This window comes from Oryx dammah, unplaced genomic scaffold (genome assembly GCF_014754425.2).
Source record: "Oryx dammah isolate SB20612 unplaced genomic scaffold, SCBI_Odam_1.1 HiC_scaffold_29, whole genome shotgun sequence".
NCBI classification, from domain to species: Eukaryota; Metazoa; Chordata; class Mammalia; order Artiodactyla; family Bovidae; genus Oryx; species Oryx dammah.
In genome coordinates, this window is record NW_024070213.1 from 16,031,329 (window position 1) to 16,048,093 (window position 16,765).

General features: G+C 43.9%; 2 protein-coding genes and 1 non-coding gene across 5 annotated transcripts in view; 2 read left to right on the forward strand and 1 right to left on the reverse strand.

Annotated features, from left to right (window-relative positions):
* On the reverse strand, positions 1-4,593 carry MRPL51 (mitochondrial ribosomal protein L51). Its single transcript, XM_040234970.1, has 3 exons — positions 3,818-4,593; positions 3,627-3,737; positions 1-3,186 (listed from the first exon to the last, which is right to left on the reverse strand). The coding sequence occupies exons 1-3, from the start codon at positions 3,894-3,896 to the stop codon at positions 2,990-2,992; spliced, it is 387 nt and encodes a 128-aa protein (XP_040090904.1). The 5' UTR covers positions 3,897-4,593; the 3' UTR covers positions 1-2,989.
* Positions 4,546-16,765, forward strand: part of NCAPD2 (non-SMC condensin I complex subunit D2) — a 24,840-nt gene continuing 12,620 nt past the window's right edge. Inside the window, exons 1-8 of one of the 3 annotated variants that reach the window (XM_040234967.1) lie at positions 4,546-4,908; positions 5,653-5,802; positions 12,408-12,483; positions 12,748-12,806; positions 13,276-13,457; positions 13,772-13,914; positions 15,607-15,734; positions 15,806-15,929. In XM_040234967.1, the coding sequence (XP_040090901.1) occupies positions 5,676-5,802; positions 12,408-12,483; positions 12,748-12,806; positions 13,276-13,457; positions 13,772-13,914; positions 15,607-15,734; positions 15,806-15,929 (839 nt within the window). In that variant the 5' untranslated portion in view covers positions 4,546-4,908; positions 5,653-5,675. Of the gene's footprint in view, positions 4,909-5,652; positions 5,803-7,275; positions 9,225-12,407; positions 12,484-12,747; positions 12,807-13,275; positions 13,458-13,771; positions 13,915-15,606; positions 15,735-15,805; positions 15,930-16,765 lie in introns of those variants that run through there. The other 2 variants (XM_040234969.1, XM_040234968.1) reach the window with 2 other exon arrangements.
* LOC120858988 lies at positions 12,879-13,200 on the forward strand. Its single transcript, XR_005720010.1, has one exon. It is a non-coding gene; the product is annotated as a small nucleolar RNA U85 (small nucleolar RNA).

Here is a 16,765-nt window from a genome sequence, read left to right on the forward strand (position 1 = left end):
TTAAATATTTTATGTACATAATTCCATTTATTCCTCACACAACCCTACGAGAAAAGTATTGCACTGCTCCTAATGGACAGACTAAAAAAACCTAAGCCTCATAGAAGTTAATTCCTTTGCCCAGGGCCACAGAGTGTTACAGCTTAAGCCCAGATCTGTCTAACCCCAAAGGCCATGTTCTTAATCAATATATGCCCCTCCCCAAACTATACTATACTACTCATATCAACCTGAAACATCCTTCCAAGAAACACAAATAGCACTTATAACACATAAAATATTCTTTAAAAACAATACACCAAATACTTTCCTTATTTCATTTTGCAAATATTTACTAAGAGCCTCACACTGGGCTTCCCTGGTGGCTCAGACAGTAAAGAATCTGCCTCCACTACAGGAGACCCAGGTTTGATCCCTGGGATGGGAAGATTCCCCTGGAGAAGGTAATGGTTACCCACTCCAGTCTTCTTGCCTGGAGAATCCCATGGACAGAAGAACCTGGTGGGCTATGGTCCATGTGGTCAGAAAGAGTTGAACACGACTGAGTGACTTAACACTTTCACAATTTCTTTCACTTCACATACACTAGGCACAGATGATACTCAATTTAACCCTAATCAATACACGATTCTAGAAACTGTAGCATATTTTTCTTCTCTCAATTGAGTAATGTCAAACATTTAAGTTGATTTATAGCCAAGCAAGTTATCTAAAAGCAAGCCTCAGTAGCGTAGCGGTTAGGCAGGCAGACTAGGGTCTGTAGGTCAGGAGTTTGAATCCCAGGCCAGGCAGGTAGGTTAGGTAGGGCCCTAGAGTGCAAGGGACTGACCCCCTTGGTGTTGGAGAAGACTCGAGAGTCCCTTGGACTGCAAAGAGATCCAACCAGTCCATTCTGAAGATCAGCCCTGGGTGTTCTTTGGAATGATGCTAAAGCTGAACTCCAGTACTTTGGCCACCTCATACAAAGAGTTGACTCATTGGAAAAGACTGATGCTGGGAGGGATTGGGGGCAGGAGAAGGGGACGACAAAGGATGAAATGGCTGGATGGCATCACTGACTCAATGGCCATGAATCTGAGTGAACTCTGGGAGTTGGTGATGGACAGGGAGGCCTGGGGTCGCAAAGAGTGGACACGACTGAGCGACTGAACTGAACTGAAGTTATCTAAAACACAAAAAAGCAGCTAGTGTCATACTAAGGTTCATTATAGCTAGACCTACCCAGCCATCTCCCAACAAATTGTGTTCCCTCACCATATACCACCAACCACTCTTCTCTTTCTCACTGGCAATGTTCTACTTTTTTCTCTGCTTACTAAAATCCATCCTCTTGTATGGGGCTTCCCTGGTGGCTCAGAGGTTAAAGCATCTGACTCCAATGCAGGAGACCTGGGTTCGATCCCTGGGTCGGGAAGATCCCCTGGGGAAGGAAATGGCAACCCACTCCAGTATTCTTGCCTGGAGAATCTCATGGACAGAGGAGCCTGGTAGGCTACAGTCTACCGGGTCACAAAGAGTCGGACACGACTGAGTGACTTCACTTTCACTTTCTGTATGGGGCCACTCCTGATTAGGCCAAAAGCATTCTCTTATCTAGAGTATTTATCACCCACATCAGTGGTTTCCAAACACAGCTTATTAAAATAAACTGGCTGTTAAAATGAGAATGCCCTAAAATCAGCGGAGACAAAGCAAAGACCTAGAAACTATTGTGCATACACGCTCAGTCACATTCAACTCTTTGAGACCCCGTGGACCACAGCCCGCCAGGCTCTTTTATCTGTGGGATTTTTTAGGCAAGAATACTGGAGTGGGTTGCCATTTCCTATTCCAGGGATCTTCCCGACCCAGGGATCAAACTCCCATCTTTTGCGTCTCCTGCATTGGCAGGCAGATTCTTTATCACTGCACCACCTAAGAAACAATCTAAACGTCTATTTTAAATGGATTTGGTTAAATCATTATGGCATATAATGTGAGGACAAAAAACTAAGTTACATTAAGTGAAAATGTAACTTAATGTGCATGGAATCCAGTTTTTCACAAAGAAGATAGGTAGGTAGATAGATAAAACAATCTTGTACATGCACAGTATATATTAATATCCAGAAGGATTAAAAAGAATGTCACGCATGATTGCCTTGAAATGGAGCACACACAAAAAAATCCAGCTGTGAGAAAACTCTTCATCTTACTCTTCTATAATTTTACAATTTTGAACTATCTGCCTATATAGATGGATACATTTTAATTATTAAAAAAAAAACCCACAAAACCCCAAAAGACTCTTAAGACTCAGCTCAGTTCTAAAGATCACAATCTTTGGGGGCAGGGACTAGACTTTTTAAACTGTTAAGATTTAAAAACTGTAGAGATTCAGATGATCAATAAGGCTTAGGAACCACTCATATGGTACTTAAGGCCTCATATATTAAAGTGTACATATGAGACTATAACTTTATACCCATAACTAGAAAAGCATGGAGGGAGAATATTTTATACTGTTTTCCTTATAGTTCTCATCTCAGAAGAGGTACTCGATAAATATTTTTTGACAAAGATGGTGTAAAAGTATAACTATTTTTCTATGAAATTTCATTCCACTGCAGAAAGGTTTTTAAAAATACATTTAACACAACATTATGGGACAATTTCAAATGACCACTTTCAACATATGAAGGGCCAAACATCAAAAGTGCCATCAATTATTTTTTTATTTTTTTGAACATCACAGGTATGGCTAGACTGCAAGGGCAAGTGGTGAAGTCCAAAGGTAAAACTTGTAAGACTTAGGGATGAGTTCCACTTCCTCCTTGCATAAATGAGTAAAAACTAGCATCTAGAGGAAACTAAAGTTGTGGATAATGGATTACAAATGAGTCCTGCATTATCACTGAGAGCATTCAAATCCCCTTTCTCATAAGGCAAAGTACTTTTCCCTTCTCTCTGGTGATAGACATGCCTCTTCCACAGTTCCCAGCTTTTTCTTCTACCGGTGCTTCCCATGTCGATTAAAGCGTTTGTAGAGAAAGCTGATGCGTTTGTTCAGGTTGTGCAGGTCATCAATGAACATCCGATTTCCTACCATTCTCTTCTTTCGAATACAACGCTGCAGTTCATTCCCCTTCCAGCCTCGAAGCCACACGGGGCCCTTGATCAATTCTTTGGGGTGCTTTTCAAAGTTTCCTGTGTAATGTGACAGAAGGCATTAGTTCCAGTCTGAGAGAACCCAACCTCCACCAGCTAAGCCCTCACCAACAGCTGCATTTCCCTCAGCAGCACCTACAGACACGGCAGTCAGGCTACAGACACGGCAGTCAGGCTACAGTATAAAGAACACAGATTCTGGAGCAAGACTGCTTGGGGAACAAATCCTGGCACCGCCACGTATTAGCTTTGTAAAAACTACCTAACCTCCCTGTGCCTGAAGTTCCTCACCTGCAAAGGAGAAAGGTTATGAGGATTAAATGTGTTAAATGCATGCAGGGGACACAAAAGAGTGCCAGGTTAACTGCCAGATAAGTGTTCTTACTATTCAACAAGGTATCATTTTCACACAGGTTAAAAAACAGTCATTACGGCATAACTGCCATTCTGAAATTCTGCACCATGGAGTCAAGTCTTACCCAGGATCCCGATATTGTCATATACCCCGAACATCGCCCTCTTCTCGTTCCAACGATCAATCACTTTGGGGGGCGGGAGGGTGACCCTTACATGGAACAATCTGGGAACACCTATGGATGGGAAAGAAAGAGAATGAATTTGAGCCGCTTACGAGAAGCAGCTCTCAGGGTGTCCTGCATCAGCCACTTACCCAGAAAGAAACTTCTGCAGGCCAGCGGCACCAGGCCCCATAAGCCCCTGCCTGCCACCCAAGAGAGGCTCCCTGCCATTGCTCTCGTCTCTCCCCTGCAATACTGCACGAGCACTAGAGGGAGGGCTAGACGTGGCCTTCCAGAAGATACACAACCTTCTCCCCTGGGGTCACACGAGTACTAACTCCATGCAGCCATCTTGGATTTTACCCAGGTAGCTCTAGGCTCAAGGCCCGTCCCAGCCCCGCCTTTCCCAGCCACAAGCCCCGCCCCGCCGCTTCCGTTCTGCCCGCCGGAAGTTTTTAATGCGCTAGAAGAGCGGAGGGTGTTGTCTACTTGTTTAGGGAGTCCCCAAAATGAACTTCAAGCAAGAAAATTCACCCATTCTTATTTTCTTGGGCTTCCCTCAACTGAGGGAGATGAAGGTCCAGAACCCAGAGCCCAGAGCTTCCTTTCTCCGTGCCCCACAGCAGTTTTGCGCTATAGCTGTTTTTATTCCCCCTATTCGACCGGGGAGGAAATCTGAGGCTGAGGGAGCGAAGTGAACTGCTGGACGTCACAAAGCAGACGAGATGGCGGAAGCTGGACTAGAGCCTAAGCCTTCTAACTGTCGGCTCCTGTCCTGAGGGTGACTGAGTGAGTCACTGTCCCAGGGGCACGGCCAGTGCTCAGATAGGAACTCGACTCCTCCAGCAGGCACCGCGGAAAAAAGAGGACTTCGTAGAGAAGAAGGCAGCCGCGAGTGCGGCGGAGGTGGGGGAGGGAGCTGGAATCTAAGTCCCTCCCTCCTCGGGCATTCCGGCTCCTGCGCTCTGATTGGCCGGTCTCTGCAGCGAGCGTCGCGATTGGGTCCCTTGCGACTTTTAAGATTTGAACTCCACTTTTGTGGCTCTGCCCGCGCCGCGCGGGGCTCGGTGGCGGGGTTTTTCCTCTGCCTGGCGTGTATTGGCCGGTTTCTCTCCCCGCGGGAGTCTGCCTGGCAGATTGGTGCATATTGTGCCCTCCGTGGTGTTTTTTTTGGTGTTTTTGTTTTTAAATTCCAGCCCCACGACGTGAGTTGGAGGAACGGCGGGTGAAGCTCTCTTGTAAGGTGTGGTGTTCTGGGGGAGCGGGGAAGAGAGGCCGGGAAAATCTGGCATCTGGCAGTGAGATGCGGTATTAGACTGTAGGGTTAGTAGATGTTTCCTTGTGGTACAACGTGGTGCAAACAGCCATAGATCCGCATTGGAATTTGGGCAAATCGCTTAACGTTCCTTAGTTCCAATTTCCTCATCTGTAAATGAGACCAAATTACTATGGACTCCATGAAATGGGCATTTTGGAGACTTAGGCTAGGTATGACGTTCGAGTAGCCTAATAGAACCTGGCATAGAGTAAACATAGTAAATATTAATGTTCGGTCATTCTGGAGACAGGAAACCCATCAGCTCACACTGGGTCACTGTTCTGGTCTTAGATGAGACCTCTCTATATACTTAAGAAGTTTCCTCATAAAAACAGAAATAACACTGCTAACTTAACGCATTGATATGCCACTTTACAGTTCTTTAAATATTTTAATATCCCTTGACTCCTTTAATCCTGAGAGCAACTTTGTAATCAGAGATCAGTAATCCTGTTTTACAGATGAGGCCCAGGGGGTTAAGTAACCAAGTGTCAGAGTCAGAATTAGAGTTCAGTTCTAGTCCAGGGTTAATCACATCCTTTAAGATCATGTTATTAGCTTGATGCAAAACTAAAAAGCATGTATATTCGAGGAGGAGAGTAAAAGAAGCAGATTAAAAAAGATAGCCTTTAGATGTAGACCCTGACTTATTTGCTGTTTGGCCTCCAGCCCTGTGAGCCATTGGGAGAAAGATGTCTCCCCAAGTATGGGAATTCCATCTGCCCTTATCCCCAGAGGAGTTGTTGAAAAGTGGAGGGGTGAATCAGTATGTCGTGCAAGAGGTACTGTCCATCAGACATCTTCCATCGCACCTTAAAGGTAAGACTCCATAGCTGCCACTGTGACTAGCACTTCAGAACAGTCACCGGCATCTGATTCTATTGTCTGTTCCACTACACCACTAAGCTCCATGGGGGTGAGAGACATGTCTTTTCTATTACTTTCTGTTTTCTGTGTAGTGTTGTGTTACATGAAGAATATGTTCATTAACCACTTAACTCTAAAGTACACAATAAACAGTTCTGGTGTATATGATTAGCCTTTGGGGAGAATTTAATTTTTGATGTTTACCTCTTATCATATGCCAGAATAGAGTCGTGGTGGTTTTAAGAATTATAGAAGATGTCTCCTAGAATGTCTGAGACTTGACCTGACCTGTTTCAGGTAATAGTTTTTTAGAGTAGATCACATTTCCAGGAATGTGCAGTGATGGAAAAAAGCATATGTGCGCAGTAGCAATACTGTACAATATATGTATAGTTCAGTTACACACTGAAACCTATAGATGACCGCAGACAATTCCTGCAGTTATCAACAAGACCCCATGCATGATGTCACTGTACTGCTTAGAAGTGTCTTGTACCAGTTAGATTGCTTTAGAGAGTTACAGAGAGTAGAGATTAAGTCTGTTATTGCCCACAGCAAGTAGGGTTCATTCATTATCAAGCAGCTTGATGATATAACTGCAGCTTGTCTCTTCTTGGCCTTTCTGTTACTGTTACCAGACGACAGCTCCTTGCTCTGATGAGCAGAGGTAGAGAAAAGGATTTTTCTATCTTTTATAACAGTTGCATTGCTTTTGGCATTTAGAACCCTAAATATAAGTTCTTTAAATAACTCATGATCAGATCATTTAATTTATTGAAGTATTTACTGGTAATAATGCTGTTTGCCAGGAAGTGTTCTCTTCAACTGGGGATACAGTAGTAAATAGACAAGATGTCAAAATTGTTTCTCTCATGGCTTTCAACAAGTAATAAATAAATTGTAAATACCAAGGAGAAAAATTTTTAAAGATAGAAAAAGAATACAGTGTGCATTGTAGATTGGCATTTTATGTTGGATGATCAGAAAAGACTTGCTGATAGGTGACATTTAAGCAGAGACCTTACAAGTGAGGACATTAACTATGCAGATTCCAAAGGAAGGGCAGACAGGAAAAGCCAGTCTGAGCCCCTGAGGTGGGAAAATGACAGTGTGGTTGGAGGGGAGTATGCTAGGAAAAAAGAGGTCAGGTGGGAAGTAATACAGATTATTCTAGAGTCTTGAACTTCAAAATGTCGTCTTCAGGAGCATTAGTATTAGTTAGGAGCTTATCATGATTTACGAGCTTATTAGAAATGCAAGATAAAAACCCATCCCCAAACTGCTGATTCAGAAAGTCCATTTCTTAAGAAGATCCTCAGATGGACATTTGGTGGCTCAGACATAAAGAATCTGCCTGCAGTGCAGGAGACCCAGGTTTGATCCCTGGGTCAAGAAGATCGCCCTGGAGAAAAGAATGGCTACCCACGCCAATATTCTTGCCTGGAGAATTCCATGGACAGAGGAGCATGGTGGACTGCAGTCCATAGCATCACAAAGAGTGTCTACTGTGTTGAGCAGAGACTGTAAGGGGCAAGGGAAGAAGCGGGGGCTAATTCAGAGGCTAATGAAATAATACCAGCGAGCTTGCTTGAGGTGATAGCACAGAGGTGATCATAAAAGGTTAGATTCTGAGTAAATTTTGAAAGTAGAGTCAACAGGATTGTTGATGGACTGGATTAGATTTACAGGGTTAGAAAAAGAATCGAGGATGATTATAAGGCTGTTTGACTTGAGCATCTAGAAGAATGGAATTGTCATCTACTGAGATGGGGCAGTGTAGGAAAGGAGAAGGTTTAGACTATTGGTTATATGCTTATGGAGTTCAGGGGAGAGGTGCCAACTATTGATACATATTTGGGATTTAATATTCAACATATAGAGGGTGTGTAAAGCCATGAGATTGAGTTGAAGAAGAAAAGCAGTTTCAGACATAAGACCTAAGACAGTCCAACATTTGAAGGCTGGAAAGATGAGACAGAACCAATAAAAGAAATTAAGGCCAGTCACTGAGGCAGAAAGTGAGCAAAGATGCTAAGTGGAAGCTAAATTAAGAGGTGTTTGAAAAGGGAAAGGAGAGATCAGCTGCACATTTAATCCTGGACTTGGCAACGTGGCACTTGCTGGTAACCTTGATGAACACTATTTCAGAATGGTAGGGTCAAAAGCCTGATTGGAATACATTTGTGAGAAAGTGGGATGAGAGAGGTAATTAGAGATGGTAGGTTTAGATAAGCCTTTCTGTTTTTGTTTGTGGGTTGTTTTTTTTTTTTTTTTTTTTTGCTTTAAGGAGTAGCAGAGAAATAGGGTGTAGCTAGAGGGGCAAACAGAGTCAAGGGAGGGTTTAGTTTAGTTTTTTTTTTCTTCAAGATGAGAAACGTTACATGTGTTTATGCTGAATGTGGGGCTTCCTAGGTGGTCCTAGTGGTAAAGAACCCACCTGCCTACACAGGAGGTATAAGAGACTTGGCTTACATCCCTGGGTCAAGGAAGATCCCCTGGAGGAGGAAATGACAACCCACTCCAATATTCTTGCCTGGGAAATCGCATGGACAGAGGAGCCCAGCAGAGTACAGTTCATGGGGTTGCAAAGAGTCGAACATGACTGAAGTGACTGAGCATGCGTGCGTGCCCGCCTGCCAAATGGGAATAATCCGGGAGGGGAAAGTTGATGATGCAGGAGGGGAAGGGAGGAAGGATTGTTGGAGAAGTATCCTTTAGGGGGTCAGAGAGTCTGTGATGGGGGTTGGGGGAGGAGATGGTTTTATTAGAGCAAGGACGGTTTATCCACAGCAGTGCAAGAGAAAGTAGAGCATATGGACCCAGATGCAGATAGTGCCTGCCGGTAAATACAGAGTTTGGCACAGCTGGAGGTTCTCTTCTATCTGATTCTGTTTTGTTATGGGTGGAGAAAAGGTGTGAAATAATGCCTAGAAGAAAGCAGATAGGCTTGGGAACTTGTAAAAGGCTTACTAAGGGCCTGCTTGAAGTCCTGAGATGAGAATAGTTGGCATGGTTATATGTTTTTTCAAGCCACGTTTATAAGTTTTAAAAAGCAGGACAGAGAAATGAATATGTGATATGACCTCGACAGTCGAAATAGTATGCATAGAAGATAAACTGAAAAAACAATTAGCCAGATGTTAACAGTGTTTGTTTCTTTCTCATTTTCACTTTACTGTATTTTCTAAATTACAGAAGGAGGTTTGTAAGAATGGGAGATGGCTTACAAGTACTGAGTTACATTGTGTGCCAAGTATTATCCTGACTGCTTCACATGGATTATCTTGCTTAATCTTTACCAAAAAATTCTGAAAAGCCCTATGAGATATGATCTGTTATTATTCCCAATTTACAAAAGAACAAACCGAGACTTGGTAAGCTAAGTAACTTAGACTAGTAAATGTTCAAGCCGAGTATAAATATAAGCAGTGTAACTAGACTAGATCAGTGGGTGATGCTTCAGAGAAGTAAAGGGGGGTGTGAATGGAGAGAATCATTGAATGTAATAAAAAGTAGGTAACAGGTAATCTTTGAAAGAATAGCTGTTAGATTCATCAATCTCAGAAACTAGGTTTCAGGGAATTGAGAAAGATTAGATAGATTTTAATGGGACATGAGAGCAAACTCAAATGAAAGGCATTGATTGTTTTTGTATTGTTTGTTTTAAAGAAGTGGGGGCCTGAGCATGTTGTCAGAAAGAGAATGTTCCCCGGAAAGGATGAAATCAGAGGTGAGAGAAAGGAGATAAGACTTTGGCAAGGCAGTGAGAACAGCTTAGTGTTGGAACAAAATCTTTCCACTGGAGACTGAAGCAAAGTGGGAAGGTGTTGGCGGAATGATTTGTTGACTGAGAGGCAGGATTACTTTGGGTCTCATTCTTTTGGGTAAAGTAGAAAACAGTCATCTACTAAAGGAAGAGAGGCAAAGGGTCAGAAAACATACAAAGGGGAGGATATGCTGTGAGTATAGTGTAAGGAGTCAGTAGGAATTGGGGAAATAAAATAGTTTGTTAAACATTGCAAAGGACCAGGTCATAGTTGGACAACATAACACTAATGTGATGAGTCAGGTCAGCGAGCCAGCAGTGATAATGGAGTACAGGTTCAAGCTTTACTTTCCAGGCAAACCAACTTGGTGCCGCAGAAAAGATTTTGACAGAATTTTTTCCCTCCCCAGCCACAGAAAGAGCCAGATCTACAACTTGTTTCAAAAATTAACTCCATACAGGGCTCCATACAAGGCTACCAGGTTTCTCCGGTGGCTCAGCAGTGAAGAATCCTTCTGCTAGTGCAGGAGACTCCGGTTCGACCCCTGGGTGGAGAAGATCCCCTGGAGAAGGAAATGGCAACCCATTCCAGTTTTCTTGCCTGGGAAATCATGAACAGGAACCTTGTGTGCTACAGCCCATGGGGTTGCAAAAGAGTCGGACACGATTGAGTGACTAAACAGCAACAACAGCACTGTCATCACACTGGACAGCAGCAGCAGCAGTTGCAGCTCCCAGACCTCCACATAATCACCAGGATAGACAGCCTGTACTCTTAAAGCCATCCTCTACCCAGGCAGCCATTCTGCTTTTCACTTTGAGGAAGTATAGCATTCAATAAATTACAAGAAATATTCACCACTTTATTATAAAACAGGCTTTGTACTATGTGGTTTTTGCCCCCAACTGTAGGCTCTTATAAGTGTTCTGAGCATGTTTAAGGTAGACTAGGCTAAGCTGTGGTATTCAGTAGGTTAGGTACTATTAGATTTTTGATTTAACAATGTTTTCAGTTTATAGCAGATTATTCCAAATGTAGCCCCATGGTAAATCAAAGCAGGTCTATGGTAGCAAATGAACCTAAGTGTGTTGCATGTTTGACATAACACACTAAAGGACTAGAGAACTAAGTAACTAGGAAAGCCAGCATTTTGACTGTGAGCTATATACGAAAGAGCTTTACACAATTAGTGTCAGGTAGTTAGTAAATTTATTTTTTAAAGGGGTGTGGGTTAGCAGTTCTCAAACTGTTACATGTGTATACTAGGATTAAGCAAATACATAAATGAACTTATGTTTTTAATATACACTAGAGTACTCTTGCCTGGAAAATCCCATGGGTGGAGGAGCCTGGTAGGCTGCAGTCCATGGCGTCGTGAAGAGTTGGACACGACTGAGCAACTTCCCTTTCACTTTTCACTTTCATGCATTGGAGAAGGAAATGGCAACCCACTCCAGTGTTCTTGCCTGGAGAATCCCAGGGACGGGGGAGCCTGGTGGGCTGCCGTCTGTGGGGTTCCACAGAGTCGGACACGACTGAAGCGACTTAGCAGCAGCAGCAGAGGTAAAAATAGGTACAGAGAGGTATGTCCATTTATACCTACACACACATGTATGTCCTGCATTTCGCAGTCTGGGTGGAAGGAGCTCCTAATGGTCAAGTACGGGACAGCCTGAACAACAAAAGAAAAAGTAATAGGAATGGATTAAAACACAGAATGAACAAAACATTCATGAGCCCATTCTGACATAAATAATTGAATACATAAATTATGTATTGAAGGGAAAGAAAAGCTCATACGTACAGTGGCATTCCCATTAGTAAATATAAAAGGAATGATAGACAAATCACCACTTAATAAAAGTAATCTTTGTGGCAGGTAAGAGTCATCCATTGTTGCTTAAATTAGGGGGCAGAATGTAGTGAGAAACAGAATGTTTGCATAGTTGCAAAGTATCTCCCTACACAAGAAACTATTAGTTGCAAAAGGGAAAACAGTAACTTTGCAGTGGAGACACCTGCTAACCCTACCGACTGATCAGTTAACATTGCCAGTAATAAGACATCATGTCCTTCTGGATATAATGGTTGAAGGACGCAACCTCCCTTTCTCAGTGATGTAGCCAAAAGCACATGACCTCAACCTAATCATGACAAACTAGCAGACAAACCCAGAGTGAGGAACATTCTATAGAATAACTGGCAAACAACACTTCAAGCGTCGAAGACAAAGATAGGGAAAGTAAGGAGGTGTGATGGCTAAATGCACTGTGGTGTTCTAGGTTGACTCCTGGCCTGGGAAAAGGATAGAATTAGAACAGCTGGCAAAACTCAAGCTCTGTAGGTTAGTCATTAGCGTTTAGTTAATGTTCATTTTTTGGTTTAGAATAGTTCCTTATAGTAATACAAGATGTTACCATTGTCTGGGTGAAGAATACAGGAACTCTACTGTTTTTTATTATTTCAGAATCTAAAAAGATTCTGAGTTTGTATTCATTAGTAAGTTGGACAAGTCACAAAACTACTCTGACATTTCATTTCTTTTGCCACAAAATAGACACAGTACTATTTGCTTCATCTCGCTCAGAGATGGAATAATAAAACTCAATTGTTTTGATAAAACAGGACGAAATGTCAGGTGTTATTATAATAGGTTACATTGAAATGAACTGTGTCCTTCAGTGATTCTACCAAGAAAATCAGTTAACTCCGTTTTTTTTTCTGTCTTGAACAGAATTAACCAGAAATGCCTCTCCCCTCCGTACTGATAAGTTTCTTTCACCTTTACAGCTTTTCAGACTGCCTTTCGAGCTCAGGGGCCCCTGGCTGTGCTGGAGCACTTTGATACCATCTACAGCATTCTGCAGTAAGTAAAGTAGTGCCTCTGGTACTTTAAAAAGAACTGGTGGCTATTTGCCCTAACTTTGCATGTTGGTCCAGAAATTCCATATTATAGTTCACTGATACTTGGTTCTGGGTGCTGATATTTCTGCTCATGAGCATTTACCCCAGCTCGCCACTGTGATTTCACATGTTTTTATAAGCATTAGGCTCCTCAGGTTTGATCTGAACTGTTAGAATGGGCTCTGCAGGTTCCTGGCTCACCCCCAGCACTTTCTTTCCCTCATAGTCACTTTCGAAGTATAGACCCTGGCCTCAAGGAAGACACACTGGAATTCCTCATAAAAGGTGTTTATGGGAAGGGGGTAGGGGATGGAAGGTGTATGTTGTTGTTTGTTTGCTGTTTCTTGCGTTTTATCAGCCATGTGATGATATCAAGGCTGTGGTGAATCAGTTGGTTTGGCTAAGCCCGGGACCTCTGACCTACTTGGTCTGTAATCTTGGTGGGCGATACAGAGCAATGTGTGTTCACTGTAAGGGCAGACCGACAACATTCTTCCTACTTGTGGGCTGCCTCTCTTCAATGGAGGCTGTCCTTCCCGTTGCCAGAGAGAACGTGGGGTAACGAGTGAGAGAGTAGGGATAGGGCGTGCTCGGGACATCAGGGTCAGGTGTCCAGAGGACTTAGCCTGTGCTGTGGCCACTGAGAGATGAAACACAGATCTTTGGTAATCTGATGGCTGCAAGGGCTGGGGCTTTGAAGTTGGGTGGTGTGAGGAGAGTGAGTGAAACTGACCCCAGATCCTGCCCTTTGCAGTGGTGTCCCGCCACTCCCAGGAACTCCCTGCTGTCTTGGATGATGCAGCTCTGAGTGTGTCAGACAGAAGCACCCACCTGAACGCCCTCAAGATGAACTGCTATGCTCTGATACGCCTCTTGGAGTCCTTTGAGACCATGAGCAGCCAGACGGGTCTCATGAACCTGGAGCTAGGCGGGAAGGTAATTTGGTGTTCCTGGCTCACTTAATAAGGGGTCTGGGGAGATGGAGGAGTTGGTGGGAAAGATGGAAGTCAGTGATTCTGAGAATCCTTTCCCTTTCTGCCCTTGATCCTTGTTTAAAGTTTATTAGAAGGTACTCAGAAGTATCACAGTGTATCTTTTGCTGAGAAGCAGCTCTTTTATATTTTGAAACTTATAATCCTTCTGTTTTACCTTCTACCTTGTCTTGATACTGGATAGCTTGGGCACTCAGACTAACAGATTGTGATCCCTCTTTTCTCCCTCTTTTTTTCCCCAAATACATCCTTTTTTAGGGTAGGAAATCCCGGGCCAAGGCAACTCGTGGCTTTGACTGGGAGGAAGAGAGGCAACCGATTCTTCAGCTTTTAACACAGCTGCTCCAGTTGGACATCCGTCACTTGTGGAACCACTCAATAATCGAAGAGGAATTTGTCAGGTGGGTGGTGATTGCACCCGGGGATGCTGGCCGTGAGGAATGAGGGCTCTGGTGTTAGAGATGCTTTTGAAATGCTTCATTTCATGCTGTAGTTCTGTCTGTAATACATAGAAATGTGCCAGTTATGTTGAATTGTTCAGAAGTAGACAACAAAGGTTAGAAATAGCTTTATTCAATCACGTAGTGGTATTTACAGAGAATCTCCTAGGTACCTGGCTGGTATCATTAAACGTATTGAAAACCAGCATTTCTGCTCTCTTAAGAGTTTGTATTTTAGAGCAGAAGACAATTTTTTAAATAAGCAAAATATATAGTATGCTTTCAGGTTTATTACTGTGGAGAAAAACAGAAGGGGTGGGAAGTGTAATGGGAAATGGCTGTAATTTGTATCAGTGGCTCTAGCAAGACTTTTTGAGGTGGTGACATTTGAGCAAAGCTTTCGAGGAAGTAATGAGAGCCATGAGGAGAACTGGAGGCAGAGCAAGGGCAGCAAATAGGTACCAAGGAGGGAATGTGCTGAGCAGGTCCAGGTAACAGCACTGGGGCCAGAGCGACAGCTGAGACAAGGTGAAGGTTGAGCTGAGGTCGGAGCAGGGGAGCCAACTGCAGGTCCGCGTAGGCCATCATGGTGACTTCACCATCAGCGTGAGGTGGGGCCCCTCGGGGTTCCGAGCAGGGCAGTGAGGTGGTCTGGCTGCCCTAACAAGGTCACTCTGGCTGTTGTGTCAAAACAGACTGACGGGAAAGGAGGAAAGCGGGAGACCAGCTAGGAGGCTGTGGCGGTGACTTGGGCAGGAGATGGCCGTAGCTTAGACCCAAGAGGGAGTGGAGATGGGGAGCTGTGGGTGCAGTCTGTATTTGTTCCTTAAGGAGAGTCTATAGGATGAGCTGGCAGATGCATTAGAGGTTGGAGGGAGGGTGTGGTTGAGGATGACTCACCTGGGGTTCTGGGTTGAGCATTTGAAAAAATGGAGCTGCCGGTAACTGAGATAACAAAGCCTGTGGGAGTGTGTTTGGGGGGAAAGTAGCAAGTTCTGCTTTGGGTGTAGAAAGTTGGAGGTGCCTGTTAAGGCATCCAAGTAATGTCACTTTCGGGTGTGAAATGTACAAAGTGAAGTAGTAAGGGAGAGAGAGCTGAGCTCGAGCGCACATTTGGGAATGTAAATGTGTTTATATAAATGGTGTTTGTAGCCATGAGACTGAGTGAGATCAGTAAATCAGTAACCATAGCTAGAAGAGAGCAGAAATCTGAGGACTACCTCGGGGTACTCCAGCATCAGGAGAGTGATTTGAGGAGGAACCAGCTAAGAAACAGAGAGGAGCCTGGGCTCCTGCTGCCAGATGAGGCATGTTTCAAGGGAAAGGGAGTGACCAGCTGTGTCAGATGCAGCCGAAAGTTCAGCCAAGATGAGGACTGAGTTGGCCATTCAACATTGAGAAGTCATCAGTGATTTTGTCTGACTTTATCATATATTCAGCTTCTGTGCAGACATCATCATAACTGTTGACCTACATGTACCTACATGTAGGAGTACCTACATGGCAGTCAGCAAAGCAACTAGATGTAGAAGGCGATAGAGTATAGGGAACTAGAAGACCCTGACTGCAGCAGCAGAGATAGAATGAATGAGGCAAGGGCAGTATAATTGAGTCCAGACCACTGATGTCACCATCTCAATCTTCTTTTCTCAGCTTGGTTACTGGCTGCTGCTACCGCCTCCTGGAGAACCCCACCATTAGTCACCAGAAGAACCGCCCTACCCGAGAAGCCATAACGCACCTGCTGGGTGTAGCTTTGACGCGTTACAACCACATGCTGAGTGAGTCGGCCCTTCCTTTTCCCACCCCTTCCTGAGGCCCAGGGTCGTGGCTCATGTGCAGGACTCCACAGGTGCCGCTGTGAAGATCACCCAGATGCTACAGCACTTTGAGCACCTGGCTTCCATCCTGGTGGCGGCTGTGAGTCTTTGGGCAACTGATTACGGAATGAAGAGCATTGTAGGAGAGATCGTAAGGTGACCCTGCCTTCTCTACGGTTCTAATTCTCATTTTCCTCAGGGAGAAGAGGAATATTGGAGACAAATTATCTGTGTAACACTGCATTCCTTCAGATGTTGTTGTTTAGTTGCTAAGTCATGTCAAGCTCCTTGCGACCCTATGGATTGTAGCCAGCCAGGCTCATCTGTCCATAGGATTTCCCTGGCAAGAATACTGGAGTGGGTTGCCATTTCCTCCTCTAGGGGTTCTTCCCAGCCCAGGAATTGAACTTCTGCATTGGCAGGCAGATTCTGAAAGGTTGCTGCTGCAAGCTGTATGTTAGACCAGAATTCGTGACCTCTGGAGGCTTGACTACTTGGAGCTTTTTGTGTAGCAAAGTTTTATTAAAGTATAGTAGAGAAAGAGAAAACTTCTGACATAGACATCAGAAGAGGACAGAAATAGTGCCCTGTTGCTTGTTTTTAGCAAGGCATTTTGTGTCTGTTAGCAAGCTGCTAATCAGATAAGAGAGACTCCTCAAGGCTGAGGTAGTTTCACCAGGCCCCTCTCCCACAATATGTATTTTTGAGATAGGGCGGCACAAAGTGTGTCATCCCCGGCCATAAAACAATTGACATGAATACTGGTTTGTTGAGCCATTATCAGCGCAAGGTTTGAGAAGAGAAAAAAAAGGTTAGTCTTAGGCGGAACTATTTTGAAGAAAGGCAGATTCCAAAGCAAATACATCATTTCATTAACATAGCTTAAGAAAAATATTTCCATAAGAAAAATTGGTTAGCTCAAGGCAGAACCAGGTGTTGTTAGAAGCCTCTTTTAATTTTGTTGTAGAGAAGGGAAAAATAGTCTGCCACTG